General features: G+C 50.2%; 8 protein-coding genes across 8 annotated transcripts; 6 read left to right on the top strand and 2 right to left on the bottom strand.

The window, feature by feature from the left end:
* Positions 1-921: 921 nt before the first annotated feature.
* N7481_007980 (phosphatase PAP2 family protein) lies at positions 922-2903 on the top strand (the record flags this gene model as incomplete). The annotated part of the gene is made up of 6 exons (XM_057267199.1): positions 922-976; positions 1087-1303; positions 1376-2146; positions 2202-2671; positions 2726-2772; positions 2859-2903. The coding sequence occupies 6 exons, from the start codon at positions 922-924 to the stop codon at positions 2901-2903; spliced, it is 1605 nt and encodes a 534-aa protein (XP_057121400.1).
* A 462-nt stretch (positions 2904-3365) lies between these two features.
* N7481_007979 (SUMO protease ULP1) lies at positions 3366-4842 on the top strand (the record flags this gene model as incomplete). Its single annotated transcript, XM_057267198.1, has 2 exons — positions 3366-3504; positions 3566-4842. 2 exons carry the CDS (start codon positions 3366-3368, stop codon positions 4840-4842), a joined length of 1416 nt encoding a protein of 471 aa, XP_057121399.1.
* Positions 4843-5455: 613 nt separating this feature from the next.
* Positions 5456-6899, bottom strand: N7481_007978 (glycoside hydrolase family 16 protein; the record flags this gene model as incomplete). Its single annotated transcript, XM_057267197.1, has 2 exons — positions 5456-6099; positions 6128-6899. 2 exons carry the CDS (start codon positions 6897-6899, stop codon positions 5456-5458), a joined length of 1416 nt encoding a protein of 471 aa, XP_057121398.1.
* Positions 6900-8243: 1344 nt separating this feature from the next.
* On the top strand, positions 8244-9876 carry N7481_007977 (uncharacterized protein; the record flags this gene model as incomplete). Its single annotated transcript, XM_057267196.1, has 2 exons — positions 8244-8973; positions 9071-9876. The coding sequence occupies 2 exons, from the start codon at positions 8244-8246 to the stop codon at positions 9874-9876; spliced, it is 1536 nt and encodes a 511-aa protein (XP_057121397.1).
* Positions 9877-11125: 1249 nt separating this feature from the next.
* Positions 11126-12454, bottom strand: N7481_007976 (zinc finger HIT domain-containing protein; the record flags this gene model as incomplete). Its single annotated transcript, XM_057267195.1, has 2 exons — positions 11126-11843; positions 11913-12454. The coding sequence occupies 2 exons, from the start codon at positions 12452-12454 to the stop codon at positions 11126-11128; spliced, it is 1260 nt and encodes a 419-aa protein (XP_057121396.1).
* Positions 12455-12949: 495 nt separating this feature from the next.
* N7481_007975 (oxidoreductase, short chain dehydrogenase/reductase family) lies at positions 12950-13894 on the top strand (the record flags this gene model as incomplete). The annotated part of the gene is made up of 4 exons (XM_057267194.1): positions 12950-12997; positions 13056-13351; positions 13436-13736; positions 13805-13894. 4 exons carry the CDS (start codon positions 12950-12952, stop codon positions 13892-13894), a joined length of 735 nt encoding a protein of 244 aa, XP_057121395.1.
* A 322-nt stretch (positions 13895-14216) lies between these two features.
* Positions 14217-15566, top strand: N7481_007974 (putative endo-1,3(4)-beta-glucanase; the record flags this gene model as incomplete). The annotated part of the gene is made up of 1 exon (XM_057267193.1): positions 14217-15566. The coding sequence occupies one exon, from the start codon at positions 14217-14219 to the stop codon at positions 15564-15566; it is 1350 nt and encodes a 449-aa protein (XP_057121394.1).
* Positions 15567-15911: 345 nt separating this feature from the next.
* On the top strand, positions 15912-17949 carry lys9 (saccharopine dehydrogenase (NADP+, L-glutamate-forming); the record flags this gene model as incomplete). The annotated part of the gene is made up of 12 exons (XM_057267192.1): positions 15912-15925; positions 15990-16069; positions 16135-16275; positions 16337-16498; positions 16553-16676; positions 16735-16817; positions 16874-16997; positions 17051-17309; positions 17398-17486; positions 17543-17658; positions 17711-17826; positions 17911-17949. The coding sequence occupies 12 exons, from the start codon at positions 15912-15914 to the stop codon at positions 17947-17949; spliced, it is 1347 nt and encodes a 448-aa protein (XP_057121393.1).
* Positions 17950-18129: the final 180 nt, after the last annotated feature.

Below are 18129 nucleotides of genomic sequence, written 5' to 3'. Positions count from 1 at the left end.
TTTTGTCTGACATCCACTAATTGTCCACAAAATGCCCCTCCCAAACATCCCCACCGTTCAGCTCTCCAGGAAACCGGATCGCTGTCTCTGCCTCGGGGCGGCCGCGTCATGTGATATGATATACTTCCACCAAGACTGGTGGGGCTGGTAATGAGTGATTCTAAGCGATATTGTGAGGGGCATTGGAAAGTACTAGATGGTGCCTGAGAAGCGGAGAGTATTGTTTCCCGGTGGTTGGGATGTTGAGGCTTTAAGGTGCCACCACATGTTCAATTTCCCCTTGTTGGATAGCATTACTACCTAGATATATTTACGTTCAACATGAACCTTGGAAGTCGTTTTGTGATCATCCATAGAGTATTACAAGCAGTGGCACTCACTACCTAGCCCTAGTAGTACTCTGATAGTACTACCTATACCAAGATCTACATACTCTATCCACTACAAATATGTATCTATATCCTAGGCATCTTCACCACCGATTCAAGTTGAGTCTCAACCACGCAATTGAATTTGCCATAATAGTCTATCAGAAGCTTCAACCAATAAACTTATTTAATCACATTCTCTTCAAATAACAATTAACCATACCTACCTAGGTACATCCCCATTTCCCGCAGCTGCCGTCACCTCTCAACGGGCATGACTAAGCCCACACATGGCACGTCAGGGGCCAAGAGCCGCGGCCGCGATGTCTCCAGCTGGGATCCCCCGATCTTCGATCCATCTTTCCGAGTCCTCGACCCTCGACCCTCGACCCTCGATCACATCCCAAGCCCATCCTATATTCATCTCACAATCCAACTTTCAACCGCTCCTTATGTTCTTCTGCTGAGTTTCAACTTTCCGAATCGAGCGGCAGGCACCGGCCTGTCCATATATGGAGGACCCTCCAATCGCACCCCGGATCGATAGCACACGATGGGCAACCCCATAAAGGACCAGCCCGATGCTGGGCTCAAGAGTCTTAATCACTGTTAGTTCTTCCAGCTGTCTCGCGCGCATTACCCATACTAGCTCCTGGTCTTCAACCCCCACCCCACTACAACCATCGCTAATCTAAACTCTGCTTGCGACTCGCGATAGATTCAAACCGACTACCCCTCTGGCGCTACTGGCCTCGACAGAAGCTACTTCCATTAATCCGATATGAGACTCCTTATCTTGCTTGGGCGCAGGAGAAAGTTCGCACGCCGACACTAGACTCGTACTTTGCGTTTACCGCGAACCTCGGTACCCACACGTTTTTCATGGTCTTCTTGCCCTTCCTTTTCTGGTGTGGCCATACTAGCTTGGGTCGTGGGTAGGTTGTCGCTGAGGGTCATTGAGAATATTTGGAAGGTCAATCATGGTTTACTGATATACATCCGCGCAGACTTGTACACATCCTGGCCGCCGGCGTTTTCTTCAGCGGCTTCATCAAAGACTTGCTATGTCTTCCCCGGCCACTCTCGCCACCCCTTCAGCGCATCACTCATTCTGGTTCTGCTGCTCTCGAATACGGATTTCCTTCGACCCATTCAACCAATGCTGTCTCGGTGGCAGTTTACGCCATCTTACTTCTTAACTCCCCCGAGTCGACCGTGAACCCACAAACGAGCTTGGTCCTTCAGATTGTTACATATCTCTACCTCACATCGATCGTCCTGGGCCGATTATATTGTGGTATGCATGGGATGTTGGATGTTGTCGTGGGCTGCATCTTGGGCGTGTTGATTGGCCTGGCGCAGTTCAGCCTGGGCCCCGCATTCGACGACTATCTCCTCGCGGCAAACCTGAAGGAGATTCTCGTCATCCCGATAGTAATTCTGGTTCTTGTTCGCATTCACCCGGAGCCGGTGGATGATTGTCCTTGTTATGATGACAGCGTCGCTTTTGCTGGCGTTACTCTCGGCGTGGACGTGGGATCATGGTATTTCACTGGGTCTAGCCTTGCCTGGAATGAACCCCTACCTGGTACTATTCCTTACGACTACGAGACAATCGGAATCGCCAAGACAGCGCTTCGCCTGGTTGTTGGAGTTTTGTGTGTTTTTGCTTGGAGAGAGATCACAAAGCCTACCTTGCTTCGCATTCTTCCGCCTGTCTTTCGCAGTTTGGAGAAACTCGGTCTCCTCCTACCTCGGCGATTTTTCACAACTGCCTCGTGAGTATTCCATTAATACCCAGCAATATAAGCAGATTCTAACCCTAGTGCGCAGCCGCTATACAACGGTTCCATCCAATCTGAAAGACAACGATGTCCTTCCCAGCTTCTCTGATATCCCGTCCATCATCACCACCATTCGACATCCTCGACGTCGCGCCATCTCTATCGGTCCGCAATCTGAAGCCGATGCATATGAGACGTTGGCATATCGGGAGAAGCGCCGACGCGAAAGCTTGTCCGGAAGCAGCCGTGAATCTCCTGTTGATTCGGATGTCAAACCCAATGGAAGTTCTCTTCTAGCCAGAAAGACTTCCAAGCTGGATCAGTACGAGGGAATGATGGGCAGGGGTAGCCCCGGTTCGGCCGCTGTGGAGGAGGATGCCAATATCCCCCGATCGTCGCCACTCCCACCCCCCGAGTTCAATACGTCCCGAACGGAAGAGAAGGAGGTCTTCTCTCAGATCAAGAAGCCCCGCGTGCGATATGACGTGGAGGTTGTGACCAAGCTGGTTGTATATGCAGGTATGTGCAGTTGACTATAATTGCTCAATTTCTCGCTCTAATCGTGTTATATAGGAATCCCCTGGGTCGTGATCAATACCGCACCCCCCCGTATTCGAGTTGTGTGGGCTCGGCGTCCCGAATTAATTGCATGGCGTGAATCACTATTTTTTTCTTCGCGAGTACTAGCTTGCTGGGTCCGTTCCAGTTCAGCGGGCTGTGCTGGAAGCGCGCCCTTCGGAGACAGATGTAGTTCGGACTGACGCATGTACATATGTGACCGCGATCTTGTATCCTTATGCCTTCATAGCTGTATTAAAATCAATCGACGAATTGGAATGAGAGAACGCTGTAGATTAACATACAAAATTGCATACCAACCTTGTTTTTCGTGGTAGTAAAGGCACTAAAGGTATTTCATCACGCGTGGCTGCAGGGCTTATGATCGCCAAAAAGTTGCTGACATAATTGTGCATTATGGGGAATAGAGGTCGCGCTCCGTCGTTCTTCAACTTCCGCGACAAGGACTAACTCGCTGAGCTGTCTCTCTCAATGATGGGCGCTGATGCTTGTTCTTGTCTTCCAATCTCATATCTAGATTCCCTCAACTATCCGATTCATTCATCTTAACCACCCCTGTTTCCACCCACCCGCGCGCCTCACCTAGTGAACCTCGTCATCCAATCCACCTACCCCAGTTTACAGAACACTCAATATGTGGCTCTCCACAACGCTCAAAAAGTTCCTCCCATGGCGAGAGAAATCGGAGCCAGTCTTCGATGCTGGCTCCCCAACAGGAACTGATGATACCAGCGAAGGGACTAGCTCACAACGCCTAGCCCAAGATTTAAGAGGTATCGACAAGAACACTGGAAGAACTGCTCGCGTCGCGAATACTAATTGTCGCCGCCTCAGATACGCACAATGTCGAAGTAACCAGTTCATGGATGCCAGGGGCGTTCCCTCCATCACCGTCAATATCACCCTCGGCGCATCTGCCACAACCGCAACGGCCGAGTACTCCCTCCGACGATGATATTCCAACGGAAAGGCTGGAACGGCTGGGATTAGAAACCCCCAGAAACCTTCCAGCCCTACACACACCACTGGGGTCGCATTTACATCCAGCGCGACCAATTTTTACGCCACCACCGAAACGGGTCGAACCGCCAACGTCTGCTCCCGCAAAAGCGATTCCCAGGCCATCTCTTCAAGATGACGTAGATATTGATGACCCCTGGATGCGGCGGTCGATGGCATATGAAAGACTGCCATTTGGAAGACCAGTCTCAGCGGTACAATTATTCGCCCGGGAGAGGAAACCATTACCACCAAATCGTATCGCGTCAATCTACTCATCGCAATGGGAAGCGCACGAAAAGGAACGGAGAGAATTAGAGCGAGATCAACTCCGACCCCACCGAATCATACCGCAAGGACCAGCCGTGCGCCAACTTTCCGTCGAGTGGTTAAATCGAGTTTCCGACGCCATGAGAAGCTCATCAGGTTGTGCAGTTGCAAGAACTCCATCTGGAGATGACCTATACCCCAGGGATATTGCAACCTGTCTCAAGACATTATCATGGCTCAATGACGAGATCATAAACTCCTACCTAACAGTTCTCGTTCAATACCTTCGCCAATCAGCCGGTAACACCGGAAACGAACGACCGCGCTTCCACGCGTTTAACACATTCTTCTATACTACCCTGCGAGATAAAGGGTACCAAGGCGTACGGCGCTGGGCGAACCGTGCCAAAATCGGCGGCGAAGGTCTATTAGATGTACAGACAGTCTTCATTCCGGTCCATGAGTCATCACATTGGACTCTCCTAGTTGTGCGACCAGCAGACCGTGCGATCGAGTATTTCGACTCACTCGACCGGATGGGTCGCCAAGGCGCGAGACAAGTCAAAAATATCAAGGAATGGCTCCGTGGAGAACTCGGCGCCAAATATGACGACGATGAGTGGAATGTTATCCCATCCAAGTCTTCCCAGCAAGACAATGGTAGTGATTGCGGTGTATTCCTCCTCACAAACGCAAAGGCCATTACGCTTGAAATCGAACCAACTGTTTTTGGGGCTAACGACACTCAAAATCTGCGGAAGAAAATCGTCGCGGAACTCATGAACGGTGGTCTCCATGGGGACTTTTGTCCCGTTGATAAGATGGGGAACATTCTACTTTGAACACCAGAATGTCTCGACACAACCATCCCATCATAAAATACTCATAAAAGGGGACTGACCTCGACCAAAGGCAGCTCTCTTATTACCCTTCATCAAGACCTCGTGTCTGGCGTTTATGGCTTCCACTTAAAAACATACTTCGGCGCGCATGGCGAATTGGGAAAGACAGGATCGGACGGTCATGGGTTTGGTTCGGCTGTTTCTTCCCTTTACTCCTTTTCATTGACTTTTGATGCTTTGAATGAATTTACATGATACCCCATGTTGTTGACGGTCTAAAAGGTGCAAACGGCGTCTTCATTGGCCTTTTTTCATATTTACCCACCCACAATCCTGCAAGCCACTGTCTGGTTCACCTTCACTCTATTTTTAAGTTATTCCGCTTCGTTTTTCTATCTAGATCCTTTCTACGCTCGCGACGCACAAACACTACCGACTGGCTACATAGGACTTCAAGGAAAGAAAAATACAAAAGACCTTTTTTTAACGAACTAAAGACCCGAATTCGGTATTTCAAGTGTTCGACTGGTCTATAAGAATACATTCTCAAACGCACTAGGGCATCTCTCACTGGAACAGTAACAGAACTTGAAGATAGGTAAAGATAAACATCTTAACCGAAAACATCATGTCTGAAGTTCTCGCCATCGATATAACAAGCGCGTCGACAAGGCGACTCCATTGGACCATGGTGCGACGGTTTCTTGGGCCTAGGCCTAGGGAGCTTCTTCCTACACTTATCCCCCTTACGACCCTTCTTGCACTTCTTCTTCTTTTCCTTCTTCGTGCTGCCAGTGACCAAGTCCGTATCCGGCTCCCACGATTCTTCCTCGAGATCCTCGATATCCGAGATAGACAATTTATCATTCGACTTCTGATGTCCACCATGTCGCTGCGAGGGCGGGATATCGATTCCCCTCGACCCATCCGAGGACCGGTTATATGCTAGTTCGATATATTCGATTCCGAGGAAAATGCTATCTCCCAGCGCCATGTCGCCGGTCCAGACGCCGCCGTCACTCCAGAGGTTGATGACCAGCCTGCTTTGAAGATTTGGGACACGGTATGTTTTGGAATCTTGGATGTTGTCGTCGACCCACCAGCGTGAGGCACTTGACAGCCAATCGAGTCGATGCGTAGACCACCGGGTCCAGGGGACTGGTAGGTCTGCGACTGTGCTTGCGCCGGGGATCATTTCATCGGTGACGGGGTCGTAGTCGGGTTGATTTGCGTACCGGATGCGGTAGGGGGGGATCGCTGGTTAAGATTTCAATATCCGACTCACAATTCCGTGCATGGTATGTGAAGATGCCGACGCAGGCGCCGGGGTGAGGTCTACCCCCTATCAGTGCGGTGGTGCTATTGGTAACCGTCCCCGGCATATTGTTCAGAGCTGTAATGGAAGGTTGCCAGGAACTGTCGTTTGATACATTGGATGGCGATGCCACCGAGATACTTGCTGGCAAGATGCGAAGTCTCACGCGGAGGGAGCAGCGGTAGATGTTGCGAACTCGGGTCTCGATTTCTGCCGTGGAAGTGTAGTGCTCGTGGCGGGTGGTACGGAGAACGAGATATGTTGCGTGGGGATCCTCCAGCTCGTAGTTTCTGGTGAAGAAGACGTTTCGCTTGGAGTTGATCATGTCCACTGGGGCTTTAGAGTTGCCTGGGCGGTCCCATTGCTGGCTCATCCAATCCTTGTCGAAGTCCGTTTCGAAGAACCACATGGACTGATTACCTCCTTCGTGGGGGGAAGACTCAGTATCATCGTCTGCGAATTCTTCGTCACCTACGTCCTCGACATCAGGTGGTGGTAGTATCGGATCGATTCGTCTATCGAACGAGACCTCGCGGAAGTCCCAGAGCTTGTAGTGCTGATAGTAGCCCGGATCTGGACCGGAGACGGTGAAGCAATCGCAACCATGAAGTACTTTGTTAGAAGGATGGATCGATGTGGTGTTAATGAGAAGGTCTGGATTGGACAAGACGAGTGTGCTGTACAAGAGGAGTGAGAGTGAGGCAAGCGGCAGTATGCCTGACGAAAGACAGCTTGATTTCATGGTGAATAAGTTGGGCATGAACGTAGGAAAGTGAAAGATCGAAGAAGGCGGAGGCGGAGCATCTTTGAAGCTTTCCCATCGCTTCAAGTCACTTCATTTTCTGCTTCATTTGGGGCAGTTACGCTGGTGGTTGATGTGAGGAAGTTGCGATCTCAAAGTGCCCAAGGCGGACTACATGGACTTGAAATTGGACATCACCGGGGCAGTTTTCTTTGCTCTCAGATCAAGATCTATGGGCATTGCATTATCCAGTAGCTACTCTATATGATACTAGTAGCATCCTAGATAGGATCGAGGTGAATTCAAAGCTGCGTGTATATCAAGAAGCCTAGCCCTGTGTGAACATTGTAAAATATAATCGAGATGTGAGGAGAGTACTCTATTTTGTATCACAAAATAAAATAAGTTATCGCCATCAAACAGACAGTGACCACGTTGTGAGATCGGGTGACTATTCAGTAGTCCCGTCGAGTTAGGGCATCATGATTTCCGGATTGGGCTGCGATGCAATCCAGACCCCGTGACTCCATTTGACTAACAACGTCTAAGTACTACTGATCACGGTAGTATTAGGTTGATTTTCATTAATGTAGTATATTTTTCTTTTTAAATTTCATCTCATTCTCGAAGCAATACTCATACTTGAAAAACTATTGATTATGCTGTCTATTTTTATCATTGATGGGCTATGGTTGAAGGTAATACGAATACGGCGGTGTCATCATTGTGCCGGATGCGCTCGGCCCTCGCATCGTGTCCTGCAAGCCGCTGCACTAAGATGCCAGTGTTGCACCAATCGGCCGCCGGTGGCGACCGCTGGACAGCCAATAATGACCAATCAAAGGGTGAGGCGCCCCACCGGAAATGCCTTTTACGGGCTATGCGTCGCACTACTGCACGCCAAGCCATGCGCAGGGCTGCTGTATGGTGTTGGTCACAATCTGTATTCTATCCTCATTGTGGTTTTCTGCCTTTGACTTGCTTGAAAATAATGAGAAAAATTGAAAATAAAGAACAAATAATATGAGTCAAGTCAATGAACAAATGAAATTCTTTTAAATCAGAAGTAGGGGGGGCGATGGTGGGTGAGTAATGATGCGTGGCAGGCAATCCGACCCGACCGGCTGACGGTCCTAAAAGGCTGTGTGCGACCCCCCTTCCCTTTGTCGCCCGCCCTTTTCTACTGCTCGCCCCCCCCCCCGAATCATCCACCCACCACACATCCGGCACAATGGACGATTGCACTGTCTAGAGAATCGCTCTCGCGAACACCATCATCACCAGCATCATCACCATCATATACCATGTTCATATAGACCGCCGCATTCTGCCGAATTTTTCGAAATGTCCTCCATGACCACTCTGGAAAGGAGTCACTCCTGTACCTCCAGCACCTCTCTCTCCATGTCAAGCCCTCGCCTATCTGTTCGACGCGAAACCACACCGCCTCGAAACGAACTATCTCTCACCCATCTCCATGACCGCATGAATCAGCTGGACTCGCGTGTACTCGAGCTACGCTCCAACGTCCTCACCAAGGATGGTTACGTCGACCGCCGCAACCGCGAGGATGAGCACATTCGCCGTGAATTCGAGAACCACCGCATCATCTCTCACCGTATCGATCTGAATGTGGTGGCTCTTCGCTCAGATGTTGACCAGATCAAGACAAGCATCTTCCAACTCAAGTCTAGTATCGGCCAGTCCGGTACCGAGACTGTGTTCCTGCGTGGAGATGTTGATCGGTTGCAGAAGAGCGTGGAGCAGCTTCAAATCGATGCTGAGCAGATGAGATCGGATGTTTGTGCTTCCCGAATCGATATCAGCAAGCTCCAGTCTACTGCCAACCAGCTTCGTACGGATCTTATCACTCTTGAACATAAACTCACACGCCAAATGCACGCGATGGAAACGAGTCTTCACATGCGCATGGACTCGATGGAATCTCGAATGCGGCACTCCGAACGGGTTCGCTTCAACTCGCTGGCACACACTATTCATGCTCCCATCAACCCTGTCCCCGTCATCCTTGATGATGGTTCCCCTCGAATGGCCCAAGTACTTCCCGCGTACCGTGTGGAGATTTTGGTGCCTGAAGAAACGCAGTCGAGGTAAGCGTTTAAGAAGTATAGATATGTCCCCCGTCTCCATTCTAACCATGATATGTATAGTTCATCGATTGGTTGAACTGGCTGAGTTTTACCAGCTGGGTGGTTACCAGGACTGGTGTCGGATGAATGCCGCCGACCTTTTCGCCGATGACAGTGACTCCAGTAGTTCAAGTGACGGGTCAAACAACTTGACTCGCGAGGAAGCTGTTCGTCACTTCCCCGAAGCTGCTCACCAGGCCCTAGCTGCTACTCTTGGTTTAATATACTATAAAATCCGAAATGAGGTGGGCGATGGCCCCACGGGTCACGTCCCCATTGCTCGTCCTTTGAAGCGTCAACAAGACGAAGTCACCTCGACAAGCACGAGCTCCAAGTCTAAGCCGGTGAAGATCCCACGCCGTCCCAGCGTGTCGGACACCTTCCTCCACCGACTGATTACCGGTCCATCTATAGCCTCGAAGTCTTCAACCTCCGGGGAAGAGATGGACAAGCTAGGATGGAACCCGTTTTCTGATGTTTCGGACGATGCTATGAGCAAACTCCGATCCATCGATCCGCAAGATATCGGCAACGTCCTCCGCGCCCTTGAACAAGGCCGGTTGAAGATGAAGCCTAGCGGATCCGAGAAGGCAGGCATGTCGCCTACCGATTCAAAGGCCAGTCATCGGATTGGTAAGAATAGTGTCCCTGAGCCAACGGCTCAGGACGTTCCTACCATTCCTAACACTGTGCCCACTCAGCCGATATCCTCATCTGAGGCCATGAGGGTCTCAATGAAGGCTTCGGTCGCCGTCAAGGCACCTGAGCAAGAATACCCGGAGGGTGGCTCTGTGGCCGACACCTCGAGCACCGCCTCTTCGGAATGATTGCTCCTAGATTGGTTCTAGATATATCCCATCTACTACAGGATTTTGAAACCTCTCTCAACCTCTGGAATTGCTTTCCGCAACTGAATGGAGTCTGCTCCTTCTGCTCTGCTATACTGGCGTCCAGCGCGGACACTTCATCCGCCAGGGTTGGAAGATACCCGGTTCGTTCTCTTCGAACAACCAGCCCTCCGGGGCAATTTAATTCTGTGTACCATTGCACGGAATATCATGCAGTCGCGCAGGTGATTGCTCATACCCACAGGCTTTGTTTCCAAGGATACATACCTGCAGGTCCATTTCTGTCATAACTACCGATTGAATGACTTTGTGTGACCCTCGGACTGTTCTGAAAGTGTTGCCAGCAACCTCTTGGAATCAGAACTTTGGTCAAACTTGTCCATGTAGAGGAAGTAAAGACGTCTTTGTTGTCTTTAACAGGCAAACCCAGCCCTCCAAGGGCTCTTGAATATCCTGTGGTTTGGCACAGGATACCTAATAGCATTCGCATCAGCGATTGTTCATTTAAGGCTTGCGTTGTCCTCAACACATACCTTGCTGAGTATCAGTTTGCATTTGATCATTGCATATATGTCTTGGTGTTATCATTTTGATTTGATTGGTTTATTTTTCTTATTGCATAGCGGCATTTGCATACCCCCTTGGTGTTACATTTGGCATTTCCTGTTTTTTTGTGAACTTTTGTGAATTAGTTAAATACCCCTGGGCATCCTTTCCCTTCTGGGTGCTGGTGTTTGGGTGTTTTTGTTTATTTCGATCCTCCTGATCAATCTGATTAACTCCTCGATGGTACAGGCTGTACCCTCGTCCGAGTGAACTTGAAACCGTCTTAACATTCGTTCACACTGTATGCCAACGGGCCTGCGCTCCGTCTCGCTTTAAACGACTAGCCGCTGGCTCCAGGGCCACCGAAAAAGACTTCGAGATGTCTGCCTCTTCGTACCCTATAATCCCTACGAAAGAGTCGACGTCCTGTCGAAGCTTGCTGTCCCAGTCGAGAGTCCGGACGTTGTAAACTTGAATAGCAGAGTTGCAGACGCAAACGACCGAAGTATCCAATGACTTGGATATAGATAAGATCACCCATAGTTATTATTTTTGACCGTCTATGTGTATGACTGACCAAATCGACGCTGAATATAGTACACTGTACATTGAATGTCCCTTCTTTGATATTGTATCAATCGCCTATATGTAGCTGGGCGCGACAAGTCCAAATCATCTGTAATCATGATGTCCCCTGTTCAGGAACCGGCTCAAAGAGATCCTGTGTCAGGACCTCCATCACCTTCTTCTCATCCAGATCTCGTAGCTCTGATTCCACATCTTGCTCAGCGCCCGTATCCGGAAGCTCCAGCTCACCGGACTTGCCGCATATCTCTTCGGGATCTGCGGTCCGTAGATACTCCTCTTCCAGAATGAACCTCCCGTCTTCATTTTCAGCGCCGAGTTTCCCAACCGAGTCAGGCAGCGCGTAGATAGTCGGGAATTCCAGAACCGTACGTTCGCGTAGTACGGACCCTAGTGTTGCTGATGGGGGCAAGGGAGCCACAACCGGCTTCTTTGTCTTCGTTTGTGGACGGTGGATGTAGAAGTAAACATCACGATGCGGGCCGATCGGTAGCGTCGGTGATTTTGTTTCTGTTGTCTCTGTAGATTTTTCGACCGGATCTGAGGTTGACGACGGCACGGGTTGTTGTTGTTGTTCCTTTGCGGCATCGGTGGTTGGAGTAGCCTCAGAAGTCGAAGGTGGATTCGACTGATCCAGACTCTCAGGAGCGGCTTCTTTTTGCTCTCCCTTTCCCTCTTTCCCAGGTCTGTCCTCCTTCGGCAGCGCAAAAGCACGATTATAAGCCTCAGAGAGAATGCCCGTCTCAAGACAATTCCTCACAACCTTCTCGCCAGACGCAGAGATCCACTCGACAGACCAACTCAAACATTTATGCCTAGTACCACAGCCACCGATTAGTCCCCAAAAGTTCCGCAGGAGATAGAAAGAGCATAGCATAACTTACTTGGGATGCCACCTCGACCCATTAGCTTTATTCCTTGACATTCCCCTAGGCGCCCTAACAACTCTCACACCACCAGCCTCGGCACCACGCAAGAAACCGGCCTCACCCTTGACCAAACCTCCACCAGGGTGCTTTCTTTTCTGTCCAGCGACAGCGCCAGTATTCTGCGCCTGCTCACCACCGCCACCGCCACCAGCATCGGCAGACTCAGCAGCCGTCTGCGCGAGATCGATACCGCGATTCTCCGCATCGCGCTCGGCACGCTCGAGCGAGCGCTCAATGCCAGAAATGAAATTAAAGTCCCGGTCGAAGGCGGACGCGGTGGCTAGTTCGCTGCGCTTGAGGTATGCGGCTGGGTCACGGACGCCGGAACATTGGGACCAGAGTTTGTGGCGTCTTGTGCAGGGTAGGGAGCAGGTTCGGGTTGAGCAGCGTGGACAGCGGTATTTGGGGGGGATTGATGTGGCTGTTTCGGGGTGGTTGTTAGAATTGGACACCGTGGGGTTGGTGTTATGGGAGGTAGTATGGGTGGGAAGTACCATATTGAGCAGAGCTCGGTGAGGAGAGGGTCGGGAGGGTCCATGGTTGTATATTGTATGGGATGTTCAGGCTCAAGTTCTGTTGTAATGCAATGCGATGAGATGCGATGAAGCTGGAAAAATCCGGAGCTTATCGCGCGATAGCCGCCTCAGGCACCACTTGGATCCACTTTACATCAATCTACTAGTTAACTAGTAACTAGCTAGTTAGTAGTTATCCTGTAGGCAAGCATGAGATATTGCAGAATCATGGTGTCATGGGAAATACTCGGCTGAATTTTGATATTATCATCAATATCCCGAGGTTATAGCGTGATGCCAATCCCATTCCCCACGGATGGTATCATTCACCGAAGTGATGATCAATCCCCCGCTGCATTTCTAAGCGTCGGGGATGACACCCCGAACACATCATCCTATTTAATCCTACTTTATCCCCCCCGCTCCGTGGAAAATATAAGTTTTGGAAACAATTTTTTTAAACGGAAGGTCTTCAACATGGCATCAAAGGCCCTTGCAGTTATCGCTGGCGTCGGCCCAGGCACCGTATGCTTCCAAGGCGTCTGATCTCTTCCAGTCTACCCATCTAATGCAGAACGTACAGGGTGCATCCATTGCCCGACGCTTCGCCAAAGAATATTCAGTAGTTGTTCTATCTCGGAATCCCGAAAACTTCGATCCAGTTGTGCAAGAGATCAACAGTAATGGCGGCCAAGCTATCGGCATTAGCACCGACGTCGCAGACGCAAAGAGCGTTAATTCGGCATTTGACCAAATTGCGAAGAAGTTCCCAGACTCCCCTCTCGCTGCTACGATCTTTAATTCCGGCGGTGGTTTCGCCAGAAAGCCATTCTTGGAACTGACAGAGGAGGAGTTCTCTCTGGGATTTGAGGCACAGGCGTGAGTGTTGTCCCCTGTGCCGATCCATCAAAGCAATTCAATATAGAATGGTAATAATCAGTACTAACTGCTTGGCCTTAACAGAAAGGGCGCATTCTACATCGCACAGCGTGCCCTGCCTCTATTCCTCGAAGCGAAAGAAAAGCTAACTCACCCACCAACTTTAATCTTCACCGGCGCCACAGCCAGCGTGAAGGGATCAGCTAATTTCGCAGCCTTTGCCACTGGAAAATTTGCCCTTCGAGCATTGGCGCAATCACTTGCACGGGAGTTTGGACCACAGGGGATCCATGTCTCGCATGCCATCATTGACGGTGTGATTGATATCCCACGCACCAAGGCCTGGGTTTTCGAGCATGAAGATGCCAAGTTGAGTCCTGATGCTGTAAGTCGGAATTGAGAAATATGACGTTCCCCCTGCTCGAAACATTGGGAGCTGACCATATCTACTAGATTGCGGATTCGTATTGGCACTTGCATACTCAGCCGCGGACGACCTTTGCATTCGAGCTGGATCTGCGGCCATATATTGAGAAGTGGTAAACTTATTATGATTGACCTACTATTTTAATCTATGATTTGATTTTCCTTCATACTGTATTCAGTATCCCAGTAGCTACTCGTGGGTTTGATCCTAATACATCACTCCTTAAGTCGGAGCTCCTACTTTGTTTCCACTATCCAGGTATGGAGCTTGTATGAGAAGGTTATTTTACTAATAGATATTATACTTAGATCTATCTTAATAGTGTCTCTGATATTTCGCATTATTCTCTTATAAACTTAGTGCAAGACACGTTAACTGTCCTTGTTTTCGTACAAGTCCTTTTGACTGCGGACCTAATGCATCCTGACTAATATCTAGATGACTAATCTCATAACGTCACTTCTGAGAGCTTCTGACCTCCCAAGTTTCCACTTTCCGCTAAAGCTCCCATCATTCACCTCCCGAACACAACGTCATGGTTCTCGACGATATTTCCCCTCAGGGAAGTGGGAACTTCGGGGGGGGGTTACCTCAACCGCCAACCCTCAAATCATCGAGAACCCGGCTCTCCTACATAGCAATCCGGTGCGCCTGCGGCCAGAGCTTCTTGTGAAGCCCGACCCTATCACATTGTATCTCGGCTTCTGGGGTACCAGCATCTGGAAACTCAGTGTCGCAGGGGAGTTGGCTCATGATGTTGAAAATTGGTGGGTTAAGACGGGTCGCATCCCGACGCAAGACGAATTCGATGTCTTTACCGCAGCAGGATCTCGAGCGCTTTACAACAAAGACTTGGGCTTCCCAATAGGTTATTTTCTAGGCTCGTCATATCTATTTTGGGGGGCACGCAAATCGCCCTATTATCCAAAGAAACCCTCGCTTGCCAACTTTTTCACTGGGCTGAATGGGTTTCGTCTCAAGGAACCGGCAGCTTTCAGGACAATGCTCGGTCAAAAATGCTTTATGATGCTTTTCATCCTCACTGCAAGCGGCATCGTCACGCGATATTCTGCGGCGTTTAGATATGCTGAAGATTTGCAAGACCCGCGTATGAGCGGATATATGTCAGCTACGGAGAATTCGACACCGGAAGCTATTCAAATGAGACAGCGCGCACTTGCGCATGATCGCCACAGACGTATGAAAGCTCACGATTATGGTTTTGCCGGTCGAATTTTAGAGGACCTGGGCTATACTCGCCATACTATGACTGGCCAAGGAGAGCAGGGGCAGTCTAAGTATGATAGTGCCTCGTCAGCGACGGTCTCATCCGAGAATGAAACTGCCTACGGTACGAGTCAAAATGGCCAGGATGCCTCTGCCCCTCAGTCTTCGTATGGCTCCGTGCAGAACTCAGGCAACGGGTCTTCTCAATCAGACTCCAAGTTGGACTTTTTCGGCTCTAGCGACGAGGATGCCGCAAGCCCCACTGCACCGGAATACCGGAATACCAGCATGACTGGTATGTCCACTGGTAGTGCCTGGGATCGTATCCGACAACAGAACTCGGCGGCACAGGGCTCCCGATCAGCAGCACCTCGTCAATGGGGCCAAGCACAAGCACAGAGCGACACCGGGCCGACAAACGATTCCTTTCCTATTGATCAGGATCGGTATGGCTATAATCGAAGACGTGAAAAAGACCAAGCCCAGGCCGACTTCGACAAGTTGATGGATGCGGAGCGAAACGCGTCGAGCGAGGGGCCGTCCCGCGGTCGAAACTGGTGATCGCATACTTGAAACTTCTTCCTGCACAGGCGTGTACTATTACATTGATCTATCTATATTTTCCCATGGCAATTAAGCGCATTCCCACTACTAGTATATCCATACCCCAATAGCACGCGTATAGATTGAATACCCCGGGCCGGTTGTTCCCCACCGCCTGCCCCTAATGGACCCCGCCCCGGCGGGGCAGAATGAGTAATCGAGAACTTGAAGCGAGCTCGGAGAGGCCCAGCATATATTGCCAGTGGTGGGGTCGATGACTCGGAGGCGGTTCTTTTGCTTCAACATTCCCCTCCGATCCCGGATTTCAAGTCAATTTCTCTCAATTGATCCCATATCCTCACAATGGCTGCCCAGAAGTATGTTCGACCCATTCTAGCCCTATTTGACGCTTTAATGAACCCTACTTACAACATAATATAGGGTATTGATGCTTGGCGCGGGGTTCGTCACCCGGCCCACCCTCGACATCCTCACTGAGTCCGGCATTGCCGTGACTGTTGGTATGCAATCGATCATGGATTTCAGTTTATAGACATACTGGATCAATGCGCTGACAATACAATAGCCTGCAGAACCCTCGAGTCCGCCAAGGCTCTCTCCGCCGGTGTTAAGGGTGCCACCCCCATCTCCCTCGACGTCAGTGACGAGAAGGCCCTCGATGCTGAGCTCGCCAAGCACGACCTTGTCATTTCCTTGATTCCCTACAGTGCGTCTTACAAACCGAACCTACAACCACATCCCCCGGGCCGAGCTAACAACATACTCAGCTTTCCACGCTGTGGTCATCAAGGCCGCTATCCGCACCAAGAAGCACGTCGTCACCACTAGCTATGTCAGCCCTGCCATGCTGGAGCTTGATGAGGAGTGCAAGAAGGCCGGTATCACCGTCATGAACGAGATTGGTGTTGACCCCGGTGTCGACCACCTGTGTAAGTATTGAGTCCTTGCATGAACCCATTCTATACAATACTAATGCTGTCCAGACGCCGTCAAGACCATTGAGGAAGTTCACCAGGAGGGTGGAAAGATCATTTCTTTCCTGTCATACTGTGGTGGCCTCCCCGCCCCCGAGAGCTCTGGAAACCCTCTCGGATACAAGTTCTCCTGGTAAGAAAGCTGCGAGAATTCAGCATTGGAATATGAGACTAACAAGATATGGATCCAGGTCTCCTCGTGGTGTTCTGCTTGCCCTGCGCAACGCTGCTCGCTTCTACCAGGACGGCAAGATCGTCGATGTTGCTGGCCCCGGTAAGATGACTCCATGGTCTGATTTTGGGGAATCTATACACTAAAACTCGTTGTAGATCTGATGGCTACCGCCAAGCCCTACCACATCTACCCCGGTTTCGCCACTGTCGCTTACCCTAACAGAGACTCTACTCCCTACAAGGAGCGCTACAACATCCCCGAGGCTCAGACTATCGTCCGGTACATATTACATATCTATCTGTTTGCTGGCCTGTGTCCTAACATTCATCTAGTGGTACTCTCCGTTACGCCGGTTTCCCTGAATTCGTCAAGGTCCTTGTCGACATTGGCTTCCTCGATGACGTTGAGCAGGATACCTTCAAGCAGGCCGGTGCCTGGAAGGACGTCCTGCAGAAGCAGCTTGGCGCTTCCGCCTCTGACGAGGAGACCCTGGTCAAGGCTATCTCTGCCAAGACCAACTTCAAGGATGAGACCCAGAAGCAGCACATCATCGGTGGACTGCGCTGGCTCGGAGCCTTCTCGGATGAGAAGGTAAGCATTTCCCGTGGCGACTTTGTCTCGTCGGGCGCTTCAATCATGGCGAGATCATTTGAGTAATTTACTAACACTACTTCATCAGACCATCCCCCGTGGAAACCCTCTGGACACCATCTGCGCTACCCTCGAGAAGAAGATGCAGTACGGCGAGGGCGAGCGTGATATCGTTATGTAAGTTCAGAAATTCGAGACCCAGAAAAACAAACAACGCTAACATTTATCCAAAGCCTGCAACACAAGTTCGAGGTTGAGAACAAGGACGGCTCCAAGGAGACCCGCCTGTCCACTCTCGTCGAGTACGGCAGCCTGGACCCCAACGGCTACTCCGCCATGGCCAAGCTTGGTAAGTGCTCACGATAAATATGTGCCCTTGAATGCTTACTAATGATATACAGTCGGTGTTCCCTGCGCAGTCGCTGTCAAGCAGGTCCTGAACGGTACCCTCTCTGAGAAGGGAGTTCTCGCCCCCATGAACGGCAAGATCAACAACCCTCTCATCAAGGAGCTTAAGGTAAGCTAGTAGCCTTTTTCTTCCTGCTTGCAAGAAACGCAATCGTTTCTCAGGAAGCTCAGTATGCTAATCGGTCATGTTTAGGAGAAATACGGCATTGCCTGCAAGGAAACTGTTGTTTAAGCAGTTTCGCCAGCCCTCAAAATATCTAGATGACCCTTACAGAATTTACGGAAGACAAAATTGTTATATAGGAGGACGGAATGAAAATACAATTGTTGGTCCTGACTACTTTTATTGCCCACTCTAGATAGATGGTCTCTGGGCCCTGAATCTTAGACAACACCCAACGTAATACCCTCA

Source organism: Penicillium waksmanii (genome assembly GCF_028829765.1).
Source record: "Penicillium waksmanii strain IBT 27052 chromosome Unknown utg000007l:1.0-4314555.0:1.0-4317578.0, whole genome shotgun sequence".
NCBI classification, from domain to species: domain Eukaryota; kingdom Fungi; phylum Ascomycota; class Eurotiomycetes; order Eurotiales; family Aspergillaceae; genus Penicillium; species Penicillium waksmanii.
Note: the sequence above shows the minus strand (reverse complement) of the source record. Positions and strands in the feature narration are given on the sequence as shown.